The 21,329-nt window shown below is 47.6% G+C and overlaps 1 protein-coding gene across 5 annotated transcripts in view; it reads right to left on the bottom strand.

The window, feature by feature from the left end:
* LOC115162094 (E3 ubiquitin-protein ligase HECTD1-like) overlaps nt 1–10,015 on the bottom strand; it is a 45,315-nt gene extending 35,300 nt beyond the window's left edge. For all 5 annotated transcript variants that reach the window (XM_029713054.1, XM_029713057.1, XM_029713055.1 and 2 more), the window contains exons 1-3: nt 9,781–10,015; nt 3,845–4,128; nt 3,357–3,591 (exon numbers count right to left, since the gene is read on the bottom strand). In XM_029713054.1, the coding sequence (XP_029568914.1) occupies nt 3,357–3,591; nt 3,845–3,984 (375 nt within the window). In that variant the 5' untranslated portion in view covers nt 3,985–4,128; nt 9,781–10,015. The remainder of the gene's footprint in view (nt 1–3,356; nt 3,592–3,844; nt 4,129–9,780) is intronic.
* Between the last annotated feature and the right edge of the window lie 11,314 nt (nt 10,016–21,329).

Below are 21,329 nucleotides of genomic sequence, written 5' to 3'. Positions count from 1 at the left end.
ATAAATGTATAAGTAATGTGGTATATTGCTAAATTTAAATTTCATATTTTCTTTTAAGCAAAATATCCCATTTGACAACATTTTCAGCTTCCCCTTTAAGAGTAGGAGATTACCGTGGTAACGGGGCCACTGGAGTCACGTCAAGTGTGTGTTTGTGTGTGAGATTTGGAATGTAGTAGGTACACTCGGATGTGACGATGTAATACGTCATTCAAGGATTGAGGGTTTAGGGCCGAGGGCTGCAGTCCAAATTAAAAGTAGACAGCCCTCGGCCCTAAACCCTCAATCCTTGAATGACGTATTACATCGTCACATCCGAGTGTACCTTAAATGTCCCTTGCCCAAGCGAGGGAGAGTGATGATCGGAGAGGCAACGTTCTTGGTGGAAATCTTGAAATTGAGCTTAAAAAAAAAAAACAATCTAAAGCTATTATTGTGCCTAGCAAGCTAACGTAGCTAGTTAGCACTCCTGTCAGGTAGCTAGCTAGCTACAGTTACTTATAGCTGGCTAGCTAGTTTTATAGTTTGGTAATTTATTCCATTAAAATGTCAGAATTCCCAAAAATCTGTTTATAAAGCTAACAACGTTTTATAGGCTCCTCACTATGAGACTATGCCAACACTAAAATCAATGTGATCTATACAGATTTATTTTTTGCAAGCCAGCATCATAATTTTATCTCACATGCCCGAAAATCCAGCCATGTTGATTAAATGACACCGCGCCACCGGAGTTTGACACGTGACTACAGTTTGCATTGAATTGTGGTTCATGAGTAAATTAGACCAACATTGATGCCTGTGCCTCCAAAAAATGATCTATCAGCACTTCACTCACAGTGCGCAAAACTGCGCGAGGTGGGATATAGTATTCGTATTTCTTGGTGCGATTAGCAACTATGAAACAAAACAGAAATACTTTGAAAACAGCTACTTCAGCATTTTTATGCTAGAAATCGCAACGCGCACATATTTGACTTGTGACAATGTTTTATTCACAAATGTAATGTAATGCTCGCACTGTAGAGCCCTGAAAATTGACCACCTGCCAACGTGACTGGTGAAGTAGACATTCTTACCAGAGGTGCATAAACATCAACGCCTTTCTTAAAATCAATACACAAGTAAACCTGCATATTTAGTTAATATTGCCCGCTAACATGAATTTCTTTTAACTAGGGAAATTGTGTCACTTCTCTTGCGTTCTGTGCAACAGAGTCAGGGTATATGCAGCAGTTTGGGCCGCCTGGCTCGTTGCGAACTGTGTGAAGACCATTTCTTCCTAACAAAGACAGCCAACTTCGCCAAACGGGGGATGATTTAACAAAAGCGCAATTGCGGAAAAAAGCACAATCGTTGCACAAATGTACCTAACCATAAACATGAATGCCTTTCTTAAAATCCATACACAGAAGTACATTTTTTTAAACCTGCATATTTAGTTAAAATAAATCCAGGTTAGCAGGCAATATTAAACTAGGGAAATTGTGTCACTTCTCTTGCGTTCATTGCACCCAGTCAGGGTATATGCAACAGTTTGGGCTGCCTGGCTCGTTGCAAACTAATTTGCCAGAATTTTACGTAATTATGACATAACATTGAAGGTTTTGCAATGTAACAGGAATATTTAGACTTATGGATGCCACCCGTTAGATAAAATGCGGAACGGTTCCGTATTTCACTGAAAGAATAAACTTTTTGTTTTCGAAATGATAGTTTCCGGATTTAACCATATTAATGACCTAAGGCTCGTATTTCTGTGTGTTTATTATATTATAATTAAGTCTATGATTTGATATTTGATAGAGCAGTCTGACTGAGTGGTGGTAGGCAGCAGCAGGCTCGTAAGCATTCATTCAAACAGCACTTTACTGCGTTTGCCAGCAGCTCTTTGCAATGCTTCAAGCACTGCGCTGTTTATGACTTCAAGCCTATCAACTCCCGAGATTAGGCTGGCAATACTAAAGTACCTATTAGAACATCCAATAGTCAAAGGTATATGAAATACAAAATGGTAGAGAGAGAAATAGTCCGATAATAACTACAACCTAAAACTTCTTACCTGGGAATATTGAAGACTCATATTAAAAGGAACCACCAGCTTTCATATGTTCTCATTTTCTGAGCAAGGAACTTAAACGTTAGCTTTTTTACATGGCACATATTGCACTTTTACTTTCCTCTCCAACACTTTGTTTTTGCATTATTTAAACCAAATTGAACATGTTTCATTATTTACTTGAGACTACCGTAGTTTCCAGACTATTAAGCGCACCTGAATTTAAGCCGCACCCACTGAATTAAAAAATATATTTTACTTTGAACATAAATAAGCCGCACATGTCTATAAGCCGCAGGTGCCTACCGGTACATTGAAACAAATTAACTTTACACAGGCTTTAACGAAACACGGCTTGTAACAAAAATAAATAGGCTTTAACGAAACACGGCTTGTAACAAAAAATAAAAAATTAGCAGTAAGCTTTAGGTAGTTGTCTTTTTGCACTGAGTCAATTCCTCACGCTGCTGTTTCCAACGTCTTATCATCGACTCATTAAGACCAAGCTCCTGTGCAGCAGCTCTATTTCCTTTTCCAACAGCCAGATCAATTGTCTTCAACTTGAAAGCTGCATCATATACATTTCTCCGTGTCTTTGCCATGATGAGGGTGACAAAATGACTACCGTAAATCAGAATGATGGGAAGTTTGAGAGCGCTCGATTTAATCTAAACCGTAAACAAAAAAGTTGTTTGACCTTAACCCGTTCGGCAATTTCATTGGTTTAATGAAAGCTTCATGCCGCCAAAAAACTGAGCACGTCACAGAATGTGTTTTTTTGGAAAAAAAAAATTGAAAGCGGGAAAAATCCATATACTAGCCGCGTCATTGTTTAAGCCGCGAGGTTCAAAGCGTGGGAAAAAAGTTGCGGCTTATAGTCCGGACTTTACGGTAAATTGATTTTATTGATGTATTATATTATGTTAAAATAAAAGTGTTCATTCAGTATTGTTGTAATTGTCATATATATATATATATATATATAAATAAATAAAAAAAATCGGCAGATTAATCGATATCGGCTTTTTTTGGTCCTCCAATAAAATCGGTGGCGAAAAATCATAATCGGCCGACCTCTAATTGTTACCCACCAATACCTAAATCGACCCGCATTTGGCAGGTGTTCATTTTATGCCTTGGTTATGCCCTGAAGCAAACAGTCGATCACATAAAAATAAAAAAGCGAAGGAATTGTTTTTATAAAGTACAACAAAAACGAATTCCCCACACTGGTGTAATGCTCCCACAGTGTTTAATAGGATAATGTTTCAAGCTCAAATTCTAAATAAAAGCGTACCTTGACACACTGCTCGGCCAGGTCTCTGCTGGTCCTGTTGTTGAGCTCCACCACCACTAGGCGGTTACAGAGAGCCTTGATGGCCCCATCCACGCCCACGATCCTGCGGGTGCACTCAGCCGACACGTCCAGGTAGTATGTGATGGCGCGGGCCGTCACCTCCAGCACGTTGTCCGGGGCGCTTTCGTCCAAGAAAATCTTACACAGGGCGGGGAGGAAGGTGCGTGGGGGACACCTGGGGGACAGAGGAGGGCATATATAACCTTTATTTATACAGGTTATTATCAATGAGATAAAATCTATTTTGCAAGAGAGGACTAGCTATATAAACATAAGCATCCCCGAACGACTCACCAGTAACCACATAAAAAGGCTTGTGCCGTCATTATAGGCAGTTTGTATAAGCGCGACATTGTCCTGTCAACAGTATGACTAATGCTTGAGATGTTTGTGAGATAGACAGTTGACAGTGTGTGTTGGTGACTCACGTCTCGAAGCAGCGGTCCACGTTGTCAGACATGAGCAATAACATGCAGAGCTGCTCCAGGGCAATCAGCTGCATGTCCCTCTCATCTCCCTGGCCCATCTGGAGCCACTCCAGCAAGGTGTCTGGGTCCACGTCCGCCATGATTACCCCCCTGCTACAGCTCCCTATCTGGCACCTAGCCCAATCACTGCTGTGGGCTGAGCTGGGGACTCATCCGCCGGATGGAGAAAACACAGACAGGTCCAATCACTGCTCCCTCCTGTGTGTCATGTAGTCTTCCTTCACCTGGGGTGGAGAGAGAAAGAGAGAGAGGATGGGGGGAGAGGTGGAGAGGATGGGGGGGAGAGGTAGAGGAGAGAGAGGTAGAGGAGAGGGAGAGAGAGGGAGAGAGAGAAGTAGAGGAGGGGGAGAGAGAAGTAGAGGAGGGGGAGAGAGAGGTAGAGGAGGGGGAGAGAGAAGTAGAGGAGGGGGAGAGAGAGGTAGAGGAGGGGGAGAGAGAGGTAGAGGAGGGGGGAGAGAGAGGTAGAGGAGGGGGGAGAGAGGTAGAGGAGGGGGAGAGAGAGGTAGAGGAGGGGGGAGAGAGAGGTAGAGGAGGGGGGAGAGAGAGAGTTAGAGGAGGGGGGAGAGAGGTAGAGGAGGGGGGAGAGAGGTAGAGGGAGAGAGGTAGAGGAGGGGGAGAGAGAGGTAGAGGAGGGGGGAGAGAGGTAGAGGAGGGGGAGAGAGAGGTAGAGGAGGGGGGAGAGAGAGGTAGAGGAGGGGGGAGAGAGAGGTAGAGGAGGGGGGAGAGAGAGGTAGAGGAGGGGGAGAGAGAGGTAGAGGAGGGGGGAGAGAGGTAGAGGAGGGGGAGAGAGAGGTAGAGGAGGGGGGGAGAGAGGTAGAGGAGGGGGGGAGAGAGGTAGAGGAGGGGGGAGAGAGGTAGAGGAGGGGGGAGAGAGGTAGAGGAGGGGGGAGAGAGGTAGAGGAGGGGGGAGAGAGGTAGAGGAGGGGGGAGAGAGGTAGAGGAGGGGGGAGAGAGGTAGAGGAGGGGGGGAGAGAGGGAGAGAGCGAAAGCTGGCGTTTAGTTTAATCATGACTGGCTCATCTTGCAGTTGCCAATGGGATTACGTTGGGCAAATCAGAGCAACAAAGGTTTGTAGCTAGTTCACGTGACATCTGAAACATGGTATTTGCTATAAAGAACCAAGAAACAGTAACTTTTCCTCTCAGGAAAATAAGTGAGGCCCAAAACCTGTTCTCTGGGTACTGTATGTAACAATAATAATACAAAAATGGGACTTCAAGGACCCAAAGTCACTTTACAACATAGAAATCAAGAATAAAATAAATAAATCAGGAGTCAAAATAAACATCAGACTAAACAAAAACATGAATAAAAAGAGGGTTGGGCTCAAAAATAGGAAAGAGTGTGATGTATCAGTGTATGGGGAGGGTTGGGATACGAACCGGGTTTAGGGTAAGGGGAGGGTTGGGATACGAACCGGGTTTAGGGTAAGGGTAGGGTTGGGATACGAACCGGGTTTAGGGTAAGGGGAGGGTTGGGATACGAACCGGGTTTAGGGTAAGGGGAGGGTTGGGATACGAACCCGGTTTAGGGTAAGGGGAGGGTTGGGATACGAACCCGGTTTAGGGTAAGGGGAGGGTTGGGATACGAACCGGGTTTAGGGTAAGGGGAGGGTTGGGATACGAACCCGGTTTAGGGTAAGGGGAGGGATACGAACCGGGTTTAGGGTAAGGGGAGGGATACGAACCGGGTTTAGGGTAAGGGGAGGGATACGAACCGGGTTTAGGGTAAGGGGAGGGATACGAACCGGGTTTAGGGTAAGGGGAGGGTTGGGATACGAACCGGGTTTAGGGTAAGGGGAGGGTTGGGATACGAACCGGGTTTAGGGTAAGGGGAGGGTTGGGATACGAACCGGGTTTAGGGTAAGGGGAGGGTTGGGATACGAACCGGGTTTAGGGTAAGGGGCGGGATTGGGATACGAACCGGGTTTAGGGTAAGGGGAGGGTTGGGATACGAACCGGGTTTAGGGTAAGGGGAGGGTTGGGATACGAACCCGGTTTAGGGTAAGGGGAGGGTTGGGATACGAACCCGGTTTAGGGTAAGGGGAGGGTTGGGATACGAACCCGGTTTAGGGTAAGGGTAGGGTTGGGATACGAACCGGGTTTAGGGTAAGGGGAGGGTTGGGATACGAACCGGGTTTAGGGTAAGGGGAGGGTTGGGATACGAACCCGGTTTAGGGTAAGGGTAGGGTTGGGATACGAACCGGGTTTAGGGTAAGGGGAGGGTTGGGATACGAACCGGGTTTAGGGTAAGGGGAGGGTTGGGATACGAACCGGGTTTAGGGTAAGGGGAGGGTTGGGATACGAACCCGGTTTAGGGTAAGGGGAGGGTTGGGATACGAACCCGGTTTAGGGTAAGGGGAGGGTTGGGATACGAACCGGGTTTAGGGTAAGGGGAGGGATACGAACCGGGTTTAGGGTAAGGGGAGGGATACGAACCGGGTTTAGGGTAAGGGGAGGGATACGAACCGGGTTTAGGGTAAGGGGAGGGATACGAACCGGGTTTAGGGTAAGGGGAGGGTTGGGATACGAACCGGGTTTAGGGTAAGGGGAGGGTTGGGATACGAACCGGGTTTAGGGTAAGGGGAGGGATACGAACCGGGTTTAGGGTAAGGGGAGGGATACGAACCGGGTTTAGGGTAAGGGGAGGGATACGAACCGGGTTTAGGGTAAGGGGAGGGATACGAACCGGGTTTAGGGTAAGGGGAGGGTTGGGATACGAACCGGGTTTAGGGTAAGGGGAGGGTTGGGATACGAACCGGGTTTAGGGTAAGGGGAGGGTTGGGATACGAACCGGGTTTAGGGTAAGGGGAGGGTTGGGATACGAACCGGGTTTAGGGTAAGGGGAGGGTTGGGATACGAACCGGGTTTAGGGTAAGGGGAGGGTTGGGATACGAACCGGGTTTAGGGTAAGGGGAGGGTAGGGATACGAACCGGGTTTAGGGGGAGGGTAGGATACGAACCGGGTTTAGGGTAAGGGGAGGGTTGGGATACGAACCGGGTTTAGGGTAAGGGGAGGGTTGGGATACGAACCGGGTTTAGGGTAAGGGGCGGGATTGGGATACGAACCGGGTTTAGGGTAAGGGGAGGGTTGGGATACGAACCCGGTTTAGGGTAAGGGGAGGGTTGGGATACGAACCCGGTTTAGGGTAAGGGGAGGGTTGGGATACGAACCCGGTTTAGGGTAAGGGGAGGGTTGGGATACGAACCCGGTTTAGGGTAAGGGGAGGGTTGGGATACGAACCCGGTTTAGGGTAAGGGGAGGGTTGGGATACGAACCGGGTTTAGGGTAAGGGGAGGGTTGGGATACGAACCCGGTTTAGGGTAAGGGTAGGGTTGGGATACGAACCGGGTTTAGGGTAAGGGGAGGGTTGGGATACGAACCGGGTTTAGGGTAAGGGGAGGGGAGGGATACGAACCGGGTTTAGGGTAAGGGGAGGGATACGAACCGGGTTTAGGGTAAGGGGAGGGATACGAACCGGGTTTAGGGTAAGGGGAGGGTTGGGATACGAACCGGGTTTAGGGTAAGGGGAGGGTTGGGATACGAACCGGGTTTAGGGTAAGGGGAGGGTAGGGATACGAACCGGGTTTAGGGTAAGGGGAGGGTAGGATACGAACCGGGTTTAGGGTAAGGGGAGGGTTGGGATACGAACCGGGTTTAGGGTAAGGGGAGGGTTGGGATACGAACCGGGTTTAGGGTAAGGGGCGGGATTGGGATACGAACCGGGTTTAGGGTAAGGGGAGGGTTGGGATACGAACCCGGTTTAGGGTAAGGGGAGGGTTGGGATACGAACCCGGTTTAGGGTAAGGGGAGGGTTGGGATACGAACCCGGTTTAGGGTAAGGGGAGGGTTGGGATACGAACCCGGTTTAGGGTAAGGGGAGGGTTGGGATACGAACCCGGTTTAGGGTAAGGGGAGGGTTGGGATACGAACCCGGTTTAGGGTAAGGGGAGGGTTGGGATACGAACCCGGTTTAGGGTAAGGGGAGGGTTGGGATACGAACCCGGTTTAGGGTAAGGGGAGGGTTGGGATACGAACCCGGTTTAGGGTAAGGGGAGGGTTGGGATACGAACCGGGTTTAGGGTAAGGGGAGGGTTGGGATACGAACTGGGTTTAGGGTAAGGGGAGGGTTGGGATACGAACCCGGTTTAGGGTAAGGGGCGGGATTGCGGTTGGGATACAAACCCGGTTTAGGGTAAGGGGCGGGATTGCGGTTGGGATACAAACCCGGTTTAGGGTAAGGGGTAGGATTGGGATACGAACCAGTTTTAGGGTAAGGGGTAGGTACTGCTCGGTATGGTGAAGAGAGGAGTGTCTTTGTAGTGTATTTCTTTGCTTGTATGTGGGTGGGGGGCACTTTAGGAGGGACTGAAAGATAGTGATGGACTCAAGAGTTACAAATGGCTGGAGGGAGGGAGTTTCAGAGCCTAGGAGCAAGGCAAGATGGTGAAGGGCTTTGTAGGTCAGAAGGAGGATCTTATCAATGCATTGGGAGACAGGGAGCTATTGGAGTCGTCCACAGAGGACAGGGGTGAAGTGCTGCCAGGATTTAGTGTGGGTCAGGAGTCAGGCTGCAGACTGGAGGTATCATCTCCACACAATACTGAGTTCAACTATTTTCAGTTGGGGGTTGGACTATGTTCATTAGGACTTGAAACAGTAAAACAGTGTCCTTTGTTAGAGCCTGGATGGCTATAGGATAAGATGCTTGGGGTAGATCCTCTTATCAACAGATTAATCACAAATTGCCAGAGAACATTTGCGGTTTCTACGACTGGCAACTACTGACTCCCACCGAATTGTCTCCCAGAAGTTTCTAGTACTTGTGTAGGAATTAGTTCCATTTCTTTTGAGCCACCAACTGAATGTCCAGAAAGGATAGCCCAGTACTAGGTAACTTATCTTACATCTACAGTCTAACTGACAATAGAGACACACTAATAATGTGCAGACAGCCCATCTCCTTACAAAAACAAGTCACAAATCCATTATTGTTAGTAACACCAGAAAGTACAGCAAACATATTCAAGTGAACAGGTCTTTATATAGACCTAACTAACTAGCTACAGTAGCTACTTAATTCCATCATGACTTGGTTCGCTTTTACCGCAGAGAAGTTTAGCAAACGTAATTTTCTGACATTACAGTTGTTGTGAAATAACTGCTAGTTAACGTTAAGTGGCAGCATAACAATTTTACAAAACAAATTATACTGCATAGCTAGCTAGCGTAAACAACCTAACGTTTGCTATAAGGCTCGGCTACACTTAGCTAGGTACTGGCTAACTAGCCCAGTTGTATCAACATAACAACGTTAGCCATCTGTCCACGAAGACAAATTACGTATTACCTGCTGTAGTTAGCGTACTGTTAGATGACTAACGTTAACTATATTTAGCTAAACGAACGTTAGCATTTAACCGGTTATTTGTTAGCTAATACAAAAGTCAATTAATTCAATAACTACTACTTCATGCTCAACGACATAATATAATCAAACACAGCAGACTGTATAGGAGGACGCCAACATTTGCGTGCTATTTTGGTTTATCTGTACATCACTAGACAGCTAAATTAACGTTAGCGTACCTAGCTCATCCTACCGAGTCAGATTAACAGTAGTTAGTAGCCTAAAATTAAACAATGAAACTGCTCCAATAATTACCAACATGTATATTTTGAGGATTGAATAATACAGAAGAGTTCAAAACATGTTTGCAATACAATGTTATAATGCATGGCCTGACCATCAACACGAAATCCGCGAGGATTCAGTTCCAAGAGAGCCCAAGGCCGCAACACTTCTGTCAGTCATAACACGTAGGAAAAACTAGGTTGCTCGGTTTACAACACAAACATAGTAGATACACACTCACCGTCTTTCAGATGACGAAAAATAAAATGACGGTCGATTAAATACAATAGTGCGTAAAGGTACAATCCAACCTAAGGGGAATATAATACTTAATTCCCAGTTATTTTTACCGAGCCATAAAGGTCAAAGTGGACAGTAATGCAATACATAAATTCAGGCGAAATGGAGAGCGGTCGAGGTAACCGAGTTGGCTCTCCGTCGTATGCATCACGAGGCTACGCAACGTCCTACTGTATTCTCTATTCACCGGCTGACAGCATTGCGGCTGTATGCCAGGGGGCGCTAGCTACAATACGTGGAAAAGCACAGAGACCCCATTTCAAGAATGACTTTATTTATGTAAAGGATGGACCTTCAGTTCCAGTCAGAAGTTTGGACACGCCTACTCATGTAGAATAATAGTGAAGACATCAAAACGATTAAACGACACATGGAATCACGTAGTAACCTTTGTCATCAAGGCAAAGAGTGGCTACTTTGAAGAATCTAAAATATATTTTGATTTGTTTAACACTTTTTTGCTTACTACATGATTCCATATGTGTTATTTCATAGTTTTGATGTCATCACTATTATTCAACAATGTAGAAAATAGTAACAATAAAGAAAAACCCTGGAATGTGTAGGTGTGTCCAAACTTTTGACTGGTACTGTACATACTCAATTGGTATCATTCATGAATATTGCAGTCAGTCAGACAGAAAACGCTAAATGCAGAATACATGCATACAGTATGCTATCATACCCTCACATATGTTATAGACAACGACAAATTAAGCAATGAATACAACACATTTTGGTTTTATTCATTCACTGCCATTAGAAAATAATGTGTTAACTGCACCTAATATTTGTATTTTTACAGTTTACAAAATAAATGGCCAGGCTAACATTTTACAGTATCCTCACAGGCACAAATGCAGTATGAAAGTGCTAAACAGCCCGAGCAAAGCCAAGCTGAAGCAGGACAATGTCCTCCATACCAGATGTTTTTGTTGTTGTTGCATAAATTATTTGATTTGTAGTGTTAACTTTCTGAACCACCTTCCCACGATTGACTGATCCAATATTATACTGTCAATTCAATTTTAATTGCATTTGATTGAAATTCGATGCATGCATCCATTTCATAAACCACTATTCTGATGAGTGTCTCTTTGGAGCAGAACTTATTTTGACATACATTCTATCACACGCAGCAACCCAGGATATTTATGTAGGGTAACTTAACATGAACACAGAGGATTACGCTAGTAACGATAAAGTGATGCTGCTAACTGACTGCTGGCTATGTGGATCTCTATGCAGCCCTTTTAATGTAGTCAGTGACCATAATACAGTGCTAAGATTATGACCATTATAATGTTAACTTAATAACAAAGTTCTGATTGCTGGCTGGACAACATTAAACAGTATGATATGTGCAATGCCATTTCAAGAACATCAGTGCAGTGGTTCTATTGTTCTGTGGACACACTGCTCTGTGCAGTTCAATTAGTCTTAAAAAAAAAAAAAAAAAACATTTCAGTACATGGTAGTTTACATTGATTGACCTGTATTGCTATGGCAATTCAAACCTAAGTTGTGTTGGAGAATGAAGTGAACACAGATATGTATTTTTCTTCAACAGTCTACAATTATGACAATAGTGTGTATGTGTGCTGTATCTCTTTCAGCTTTGAAAATGTCTGTATAATATATGTATTGACTGCCTCTCTACATAATATGATGACAGCCATTCAAATGATATGACAAAACAAATACTGTAGACATGCAAATACTGTAGACATGCAATCATGGATGCCAAGCAAAGTTTAGATGTGAATGAAAATGCTGTGGTTAGAGGTGAACTAATGTTTCCCTCACTGATTGAACAGGGGTGTGTGTATTCACTAGGAAGCAAACAGGCCGAAACGGAGAGGGACCTACCTGAATTTGTCCATAAGAAGTACTTGTTATCCTTTTCCATTTTGCTACAGTCCAAAATGTTTTGCTACAGTTTGCACTAATGAATATTCCCCACATAGGATATGACTAACCACAGACCTTTTCCCTGTGTCAACCTAGCAGCAGCATTTGAGCTCCCTGGTTAGGGATCTGTGTCCGATGATGACATTGTCTTTACTCTGTTGTCATTCCATCATAGAGGTTAAACAGTTAAAATGAACACCTATTGTACCATGAAATTAAACTATACAAAGTCATACAATTATTTTTATGGCACTTGTCCTAGATCTGTGCTGGCTTTAGTGACTAATAGAAATATTAATGCGGTAAGAATCCTACTATGGCCTCCCGAGTGGTGCAACGGTCTAAGGCACTGCATTGCAGTGGTGAGGCATCAATACAGACCCAGCTGTGTCGGAGCTGGCCGCGAATGGGAGATTCATGAGGCGGCACACAATTGGCCCAGCGTCGTCCGGGTTAGGAGAGGCTTTGGATGGCCTTGTCCCATCGCGCTCTAGTGACTCCTTGTGGCAGGCCGGTCGCATGCAAGCTGACTTTGGTCGTCAGCTGGACGGTGTTTCTTCTGACACATTGGTGCGGCTGGCTTCCGGGTTAAGCGAGCAGTGTGTCAAGAAGCAGTGCGGCTTGGCAGGGTCGTGTTTTGGAGGACGCATGGTTCTCGACCTTCACCTCTCCCAAGTCCATACGGCAGTTGCAGCGATGGGACCAGACTGTAACTACCATTCGGATATCACGAAAAAGGGGTAAAAAGTACAAATAAATAAAAATAATCCTACTAAGATAAAGTGACGGTACGCACTAATAATGACAACATGTGGGTGTTTCTGTTTCTTGTCTGCTCATGATAACTAAGCATTAATTTCAGTAAATATAGGCTCACAGGAAATTGGTCTTGAATTGAATGCTGGGTGAGGTCTTGCTGGGTACTTGGGGCTGTATGGCCTTGGTATTGACACTATCTTGGTTGCCCTTGACATCAGCCTCCAGCCTGGCCTTCATGTGGGGTGAGGAGGCCATCAGGGCCTTGAAGACGGACGAGTGTTGGGGGCCGATGCCCATCGGGTCCTGCAGGCCCGACTCATGCAGGGCGCAGGGGCAGAGGGCAGGGCGTTCTCGTCCAGCAGACAAGAAATTAGGCTGGGAAGGAGAATGGCCACCAACTAGGAACCTGGAGGTCAAAGATCAAAACACAACCAAAATAAGACTATGCATCATGGGACAGAAAGACAGAACAATTGGAAAGGAAAGAAAAATATCAACCAATCCATATTTGACACCCATTATCCAACCTGGGAACGTATTATTGTTTTCCACTTCAGCATCTAGAAAAGCTGACGAATAATATTGACCACTAATGACCACAGCATTCGGGAGTCTGAGGTAACTTAGTGTAACGGGTGTCGTAAGGATCAGACCAAAACGCAGCGGAACGTGTATACTCATCTTCTTTTTAAATGTGAAGAAGGAAAAACAAACAAATCACATATACAAAACAAACGAACGACACTAACAGTCCTATCAGGTGCTCAGACACTAAACAGGAGACAACTACACACCAATCCCATAGAAAAAACACCCCTCTTAAATAAGACCTTCAATTAGAAGCAACGAGGAGCAGCTGCTTCCAATTGAAGGTCAACCCCATTAACTAAACATAGACATAGAAAGACTAGAACTAACATGGAAATAAACTAACAAGAACACAGCCCAAAAACCCCGGAACACTCTAAACAAACACCCCTCTTACATAATAACATAACCCAACAAACCCCGAACCACATAAAACAAACACCCCCTGCCACATCCTGACCAAACTACAATAACAAATAACCCCTTTACTGGTCAGAACGTGACAGTACCCCCCCCAAAGGTGCAGACCCCGGATGCACCTTAAAACAACAAAACAAAAACGAATCCAATAATTCTAAACATAAACAAAAAAATTAATCCCCAACTAAAGGGAGGAAAGGGAGGGTGGCCACCGTCACCGACGGTTCTTGTGCTACACCCCCCCTCCCCAACCCACCTACTATGGAGTTGGCTCAGGCTCCGGCCTTACTCCCCAACCTAACCTGTCCACCCCCGCTAAATACTTATTAACTTTTACCCCTCCCGAAGTCTCTGGGCTATGGCGCATCGCTGAAGACCTCGGGCTGATGTATGTTGCTGGAGACCTCGGGCTGATGCGCGTCGCTGGAGACCTCGGGCTGATGCGCATCGCTGGAGACCTCGGGCTGAAGGGCAACTCTGGCTGCGCCGATTCCGGACTGTAGGGCGACTCTCGCTGCGCCGATTCTGGACTGTGGGCCGTCTCTCTCGGCTCCAGACTGTGGGCCGTCTCTCTCGGCTCCGGACTGTGGGCCGTCTCTCTCGGCTCCGGACTGTGGGCCGTCTCTCTCGGCTCCGGACTGTGGGCCGTCTCTCTCGGCTCCGGACTGTGGGCCGTCTCTCTCGGCTCCGGACTGTGGGCCGTCTCTCTCGGCTCCGGACTGTGGGCCGTCTCTCTCGGCTCCGGACTGTGGGCCCTCTCTGCTGGCTCCGGACTGTGGGCCCTCTCTCCTGGCTCCGGACTGTGGGCCGTCTCTCTACGGGGCACTGTCGCCGGAAGCTCTGGACGGGGCACTGTCGCCGGACACTCTGGACCGGGCACTGTCGCCGGACACTCTGGACCGGGCACTGTCGCCGGACACTCTGGACCGGGCACTGTCGCCGGACACTCTGGACGGGGCACTGTCGCCGGACACTCTGGACGGGGCACTGTCGCCGGAAGCTCTGGACGGGGCACTGTCGCCGGAAGCTCTGGACGAGGCACTGTTGCCGGAAGCTCTGGACGAGGCACTGTTGCCGGAAGCTCTGGACGAGGCACTGTTGCCTGAAGCTCTCTACGGGGAAGCGCACTGAAGGCCTGATGCGTGGGGCTGGCTTAGGACGCGCCAGACTAAGAACACGCACCACATTGCTAGTGCGAGAAGCAGGAGCAGGACGAGCTGGACTGGGCTGACGCACTGGAGGCCTGGTATGTGGGGCTGGTAGTGGAGGCGCCAGACTGGAGACACGCACCTCAGGGCTAGTGCGGGAAGCGGGAACAGGATATACTGGGCCGTGGAGGCGCACTGGAGGTCTCGAGCGCACCTCCTGCACAACCCGTCCTGGCTGGATGGTAATAGTAGCCCTGTACGAGCAGAGTGCAGGCACAGGGCGAACTGGGCTGTGCAGAGGCCTGATGGTTGCCGTGCGTAGAGCAGGCGTAGGGTAGCCTGGGCCTAGGAGGCGCACTGGTGGCCAGATGCGCTGCGCAGGCATCCTCCTTCCAGGCTGGATACCCACTCTAGCTCGGCACTTGTGAGGGGCTGGGATCGCTCGCACCGGGCTGTGCGTGCGCATGGGCGAGATCGTGCCCACTTCCGCATACTCCTGCGCTCTCCACTCCATACGCTCCCCATAATAAGCACGGGGAGTTGGCTTAGGGCTCACCCTTGGCCCAGCCAAACTACCCGTGTGCCCCCCCCCCCAAAACAATTATTGGGGGTGCCTCTCGTGCTTCCCAATCGGCACGTATAAAGCCTCAAAACGGCGCCGCTCCGCCTTGGCTGCCTCTATCTCCTCCGGTGGGCGACGGTATTCACCAGCGTGGTGCCATGGTCCAGCCCCGTCCAGAATTTCCTCCCATGTCCACGACTCCCTGTAGTCCACCTGCTGCTCCTTCCTCCGCTGCTTGGTCCTTTGGTGGTGGGTAGTTCTGTAACGGGTGTCGTAAGGATCAGACCAAAACGCAGCGGGAACATGTATACTCATCTTCTTTTTAAATGTGAAGAAGGAAAAACAAACAAATCACGTATACAAAACAAACGAACGACACTAACAGTCCTATCATGTGCTCAGACACTAAACAGGAGACAACTACCCACCAATCCCATAGAAAAAACACCCCTCTTAAATAAGACCTTCAATTAGAAGCAACGAGGAGCAGCTGCTTCCAATTGAAGGTCAACCCCATTAACTAAACATAGACATAGAAAGACTAGAACTAACATAGAAATAAACTAACAAGAACATAGCCCAAAAACCCCAGAACACTCTAAACAAACACCCCTCTTACATAATAACATAACCCAACAAACCCCGAACCACATAAAACAAACACCCCCTGCCACATCCTGACCAAACTACAATAACAAATAACCCCTTTACTGATCAGAACGTGACACTTAGCCTACTCACGGTGTGCCTCGTCTGCAGCAAATACCAGAGCCTCCATGGTCCTGACTCCATCCTGGATGGCCTGGAGCTCCTCGGGGCTCTGGGGCACCCTCCTCTCCACACCCTGGAGGTGTCCCACCACACAGCCCTCCAAGGCCTGGATGAAGGGCACCACCCCCATCTGGCTCTGGTACACTGACATCAGCAGCTGGTAACTCCTGCTGAGCACCTGAGGAAGAGTAGAGAGCTGGTGTAGAGTCAGCTGTGGATAATGCCTTTACATATGCTTTACATATGAGAATCAGTGGGGAGAACCTTTTTGCATTGAACGCTTGAAGAGAATGTAATACTGAGGAACTTAGAATAGTAGAAAAGTTGACTCTTAAAATACTTTTATAGTCATCATAAGACAGTGGGTCACCAAGGAGTCCTAAAAAGCTGTCTTGTGCTTTAGTTTTGTATTACTGCTGAACTATTTAGTGCTGAGTTTCTACAGGGTCTTTAGAATCCAGGATGGCTTGAAACTTGTCTATGCAGCGTGTCTGCAGTGGCTGGGCTGTGGTGACCTCAGAACTGGCAGACAGCAGGAAGATGGTGAGAGCTGTCAACAGACTGATCTCAGCCACCGCAAGGTTGGGCTTATCTGTTAACAGAGAAAGGGACACAAAGATAATAATTCATCTGACTGAACTTAGAATCTGACTGAACTTAATACAATTTATAATGGAATTGTGCATTCTGAACCGTATTTTGACTTGTAAAACCCAAGACCAAACTTGGAATGCAATTAAGGAACTTAAAATGGGATTGCGCACGTGTAGACTTCCAGACCAAAGGCCATGACATTTGATGTAGGCTGGTTTGTTTGATCAAGCTTTCCTTGTGATGTGGCCTCCCATGTCGTAACTGACTGCGTGTGTGTGGAGGGGGGGGGGGGGGGATTGGTTGTGTGTGTGTGGTTGTGTGTGTGTGTGCGTGCGTGCGTGATTCTGTTTTCTATGTGACGTGCCGTCCCATTCCGCTTCGTCCCTGACTCCGTACCTGAGTCCCAGAAGTCCAGCAGGGTGTTGAGGGCACAGTGCAGCATGTGGGCCCAGGCTCCGCAGCTCTTCTCTGACCGACTCATAGGGGAGGAGGCACCACCTGGCCCAGAGCCCCACCACCACAGGGCTGCTGGACTAACTCCCTCAGCACCCCCATCAACAGGAATAGAACTGTAGGCAGGATGGATACACTACCTCTGAGGGGAGAAGAGAGAGGGTTTAACTATTAACCACAGGTTAACCACAGCACCATAGAAAAGACGAGAGAGGTGAGGAGGAGAATGTTTAATCAGCCTATCATCTGAGTGATCATTCTTTAAAACAAGATAAAGTTGTTTTTAAAGGGCTTTAACACATTCATTTGCAAATGAGTTTTCGTCCATTTGTGAGTCATGTATTGACCATTACTGATCAAATAATCAATCATTCTCCATTAATCAATCTAATGATTAATCATGGTGTTGACCTACTCTATGTGCTGTTTACTTCCTGACTTGGTTGAGTTTAGATGGAATTAATTAACCACAGTCCTGGTTAGTATAGCAACCAGGCCCAGCTTGGCTTACCCTCATTGGCCATTGAAGGCCAAAATGTCAATCTTTTAAACTTAAAAATCTTTTAAACCATAAAAAATACAATTTTTTAATGGTGATCGAGCGTTGCGCCTTTTCCTGTCCAATGAGGTCAGAGAGGATGGCCAGAGCAACCGCTACCCGTATGCAATCACTGTCACAGACTCCAGGCCGGTCCTCCCTGGCCCCCACAGGGGCTGCCGGCCAGCTTGGGGCTGAGCTAGGGAAGTTTACGCACCAGCACAGACAGGCACAGCTCCAGGGCCCCGAATCAGGCCGTCTGTGTCCTGGCCCTCCCCAAACCATCTCCTTCTCTGCTGCCCCGTCATCCACTGGGAGAAAGCGACACATTTCAACAAAATACAATGTCCTACCTTGCAGTGGTAGAATACATGTGCTAAAGATGGTAACGCTCCCCATCATCCACTGTTGCTCCCTATCATTACTGTTTCTTCATTGATCGATCAAACAAGCAAGGCAGGTCTTCCTGTTCCACACTCTCCCTCATTGGATGATATTCATAGAAAGCTGCCCTTCAGTCAGTGTGACTGCAAACAGAAAGACCATACACAACATAGGCAGTTAGTAGAGAAGCCGTGGGCATGCCCATTTCTTCTCACCCAGGATGAGGTGGAGTCGGTCGGAGCTGATGTCCTCAGGGGACTTGACGGAGGCCAGGGAGGTGGACTGGCCCATGGAGAACGGGGGTGACGGGCCGTCGTCCACCATGATGAAGTCAGTGCTATTGAGCCACAGGGCCGTGGCCTGGATGATAGGAGCCCAGGAATTGCAGTAGTGGGGTCTGGCCTGCTCCACTGTCTCTGCTGTGCAGAACGTCCCTCCTGACAAACACACACAAAATGGTTAAACCAATGCAATATCCCATCCCAACTACAGGCACACATCGATTAATAACTCAGAGCATCTACCGACATGAACTACTCTCTACCCAGATTAACTGCCATCTACCCACATTAACTGCCATCTACCCAGTGACACAGACAACCCCACCAGGCCCAGAACATGACCTGTAGCATGTAGTGCTGTAGTAGTGTCCTGCTAGTGTCCTCACCTGTAGCGCTGTAGTAATGTCCTGCTAGTGTCCTCACCTGTAGCCTGTAGTGCTGCAGTCAGGTCCTGCTAGTGTCCTCACCTGTAGCACTGTAGTAATGTCCTGCTAGTGTCCTCACCTGTAGCCTTTAGTAATGTCCTACTAGTGTCTTCACCTGTAGCTTGTAGTGCTGAAGTCATGTCCTGCTAGTGTCCTCACCTGTAGTGCTGTAGTGCTGTAGTCATGTCCTGCTAGTGTCCTCACCTGTAGTGCTGTAGTGCTGCAGTCATGTCCTGCTAGTGTCCTCACCTGTAGCCTGTAGTGCTGAAGTCATGTCCTGCTAGTGTCCTCACCTGTAGCCTGTAGTGCTGCAGTCATGTCCTGCTAGTGTCCTCACCTGTAGCCTGTAGTGCTGCAGTCATGTCCTGCTAGTGTCCTCACCTGTAGCCTGTAGTGCTGAAGTCATGTCCTGCTAGTGTCTTCACCTGTAGCGCTGTAGTCATGTCCTGCTTGTGTCCTCACCTGTAGTGCTGTAGTCATGTCCTGCTTGTGTCCTCACCTGTAGTGCTGTATTCATGTCCTGCTAGTGTCCTCACCTGTAGTGCTGCTGTCATGTCCTGCTTGTGTCCTCGCCTGTAGTGCTGTAGTCATGTCCTGCTAGTGTCCTCACCTGTAGTGCTGTAGTCATGTCCTGCTAGTGTCCTCACCTGTAGTGCTGTAGTCATGTCCTGCTAGTGTCCTCGCCTGTAGTGCTGTAGTCATGTCCTGCTAGTGTCCTCACCTGTAGTGCTGAAGTCATGTCCTGCTAGTGTCCTCACCTGTAGCCTGTAGTGCTGCAGTCATGTCCTGCTAGTGTCCTCACCTGTAGTGCTGTAGTGCTGAAGTCATGTCCTGCTAGTGTCTTCACCTGTAGCGCTGTAGTCATGTCCTACTTGTGTCCTCACCTGTAGTGCTGTAGTCATGTCCTGCTTGTGTCCTCACCTGTAGTGCTGTAGTCATGTCCTGCTAGTGTCCTCACCTGTAGTGCTGCTGTCATGTCCTGCTTGTGTCCTCGCCTGTAGTGCTGTAGTCATGTCCTGCTAGTGTCCTCACCTGTAGTGCTGTAGTCATGTCCTGCTAGTGTCCTCACCTGTAGTGCTGTAGTCATGTCCTGCTAGTGTCCTCGCCTGTAGTGCTGTAGTCATGTCCTGCTAGTGTCCTCGCCTGTAGTGCTGTAGTCATGTCCTGCTAGTGTCCTCACCTGTAGTGCTGTAGTCATGTCCTGCTAGTGTCCTCACCTGTAGTGCTGTAGTCATGTCCTGCTAGTGTCCTCTCCTGTAGTGCTGTAGTCATGTCCTGCTAGTGTCCTCGCCTGTAGTGCTGTAGTCATGTCCTGCTAGTGTCCTCACCTGTAGTGCTGTAGTCATGTCCTGCTAGTGCTGTAGTCATGTCCTGCTAGTGTCCTCACCTGTAACAGGGAGCTGTGCTGAGCAGTCCTGGGGAAGGGTGAGGAGAGTGTAGTCCTGCAGGGCAGCCAGACATAGATGGCTCAGAGTAGCCAGGTCAGTCTGGACTAGCTTCAGCAGCCCTGCTCCTCCAGCACCCAGCAGACAACACAAACGGCAATACAGTCAGGGTTAGTATTTTTACATTTTAGTCATTTAGCAGACCCTCTTATCCAGAGCGACTTACAGAGCGATTTAAGTGCATGCATCTTCATTTTTCCTCAATGAAGTAGTTGTCAACAAAGTCAGAGCTAGTATGGGGGGGAAAAGTCAAGTGCGAGTGTTAAGTGTGAGTGCTTTTTTGGCGGTGGGGAGGTCAGGTTGAGGAGGAGGTGCGAGCTGGGGGTGCTGCTGTGAGATTATTTAAGATACTCGTTGAAGAGGTAGGGTTTCAGATGTTTTTGGACGATGGGCATGGACTCTGCTGTCCTAGCTTCAGGGGGAATCTTATTCCACCATTGGGGTGCCAGGACAGAGAGAGGACACACATTCTCTCTGTGTTTTAAAGTGATAGTAGCACATGGAGAGTCTCATAAAAAAAGGAGTGATTAGCACTTTGGTTGAAACATAACAATTCATAGCATAGAAGAAGTGAACTAAGAGTGAGTCAGATCACATTTCATTACAGGACCAAGTCTATCCATCTTAACAGTGTGACTACTCCTCTGTTCAAAACCCCAGTAGAAACACTATCATAGATAATTAATAAATGTTCAGCTCAACTTATAGCTGGAACGGATACAAAATAATAATTGCTGTGAGCAGCTAGCGAAACCAAAATATCAGGGATATTTCAGCAAGCAATTACTTTCAAAGTTTGTGTGTCAACAACTGAATCCCAAATGATTTTGCCTGCTAACTGGATATCAAACAAACAGAAGCCCCTTTAGAGGAGAAGGGAGGAGTATTAGCCTGGTTCTAGATCAGTTCTTTCGGTCTTGCCAACCCCTATAATCACTGTCAGGTCATTGTCAACAAGTTGGCAAGATGGCGCCAACAGATCTGGGACCAAGCTGGAGGAGTGTGGGAAAGATCTGACAGCTGAGGTACTGGGAAGGATAGTTCTACTTGCATCAGTGACCACATGATATGTTGTTTGTTGTTTAGACCAGTGTCATCAATCAATCTTTACTACTTATGGTCATTTGGTCATGGTCATCATTTTTCAGAACTCACTACTCTGATAAATAGAGCAAAAAGCAGTTGACAGAGACAAGTGACTGTTTTCGCCC

The sequence above is a fragment of the Salmo trutta genome, chromosome 25, assembly GCF_901001165.1.
Source record: "Salmo trutta chromosome 25, fSalTru1.1, whole genome shotgun sequence".
In the NCBI taxonomy this organism is placed as follows: Eukaryota; Metazoa; Chordata; class Actinopteri; order Salmoniformes; family Salmonidae; genus Salmo; species Salmo trutta.
Note: the sequence above shows the minus strand (reverse complement) of the source record. Positions and strands in the feature narration are given on the sequence as shown.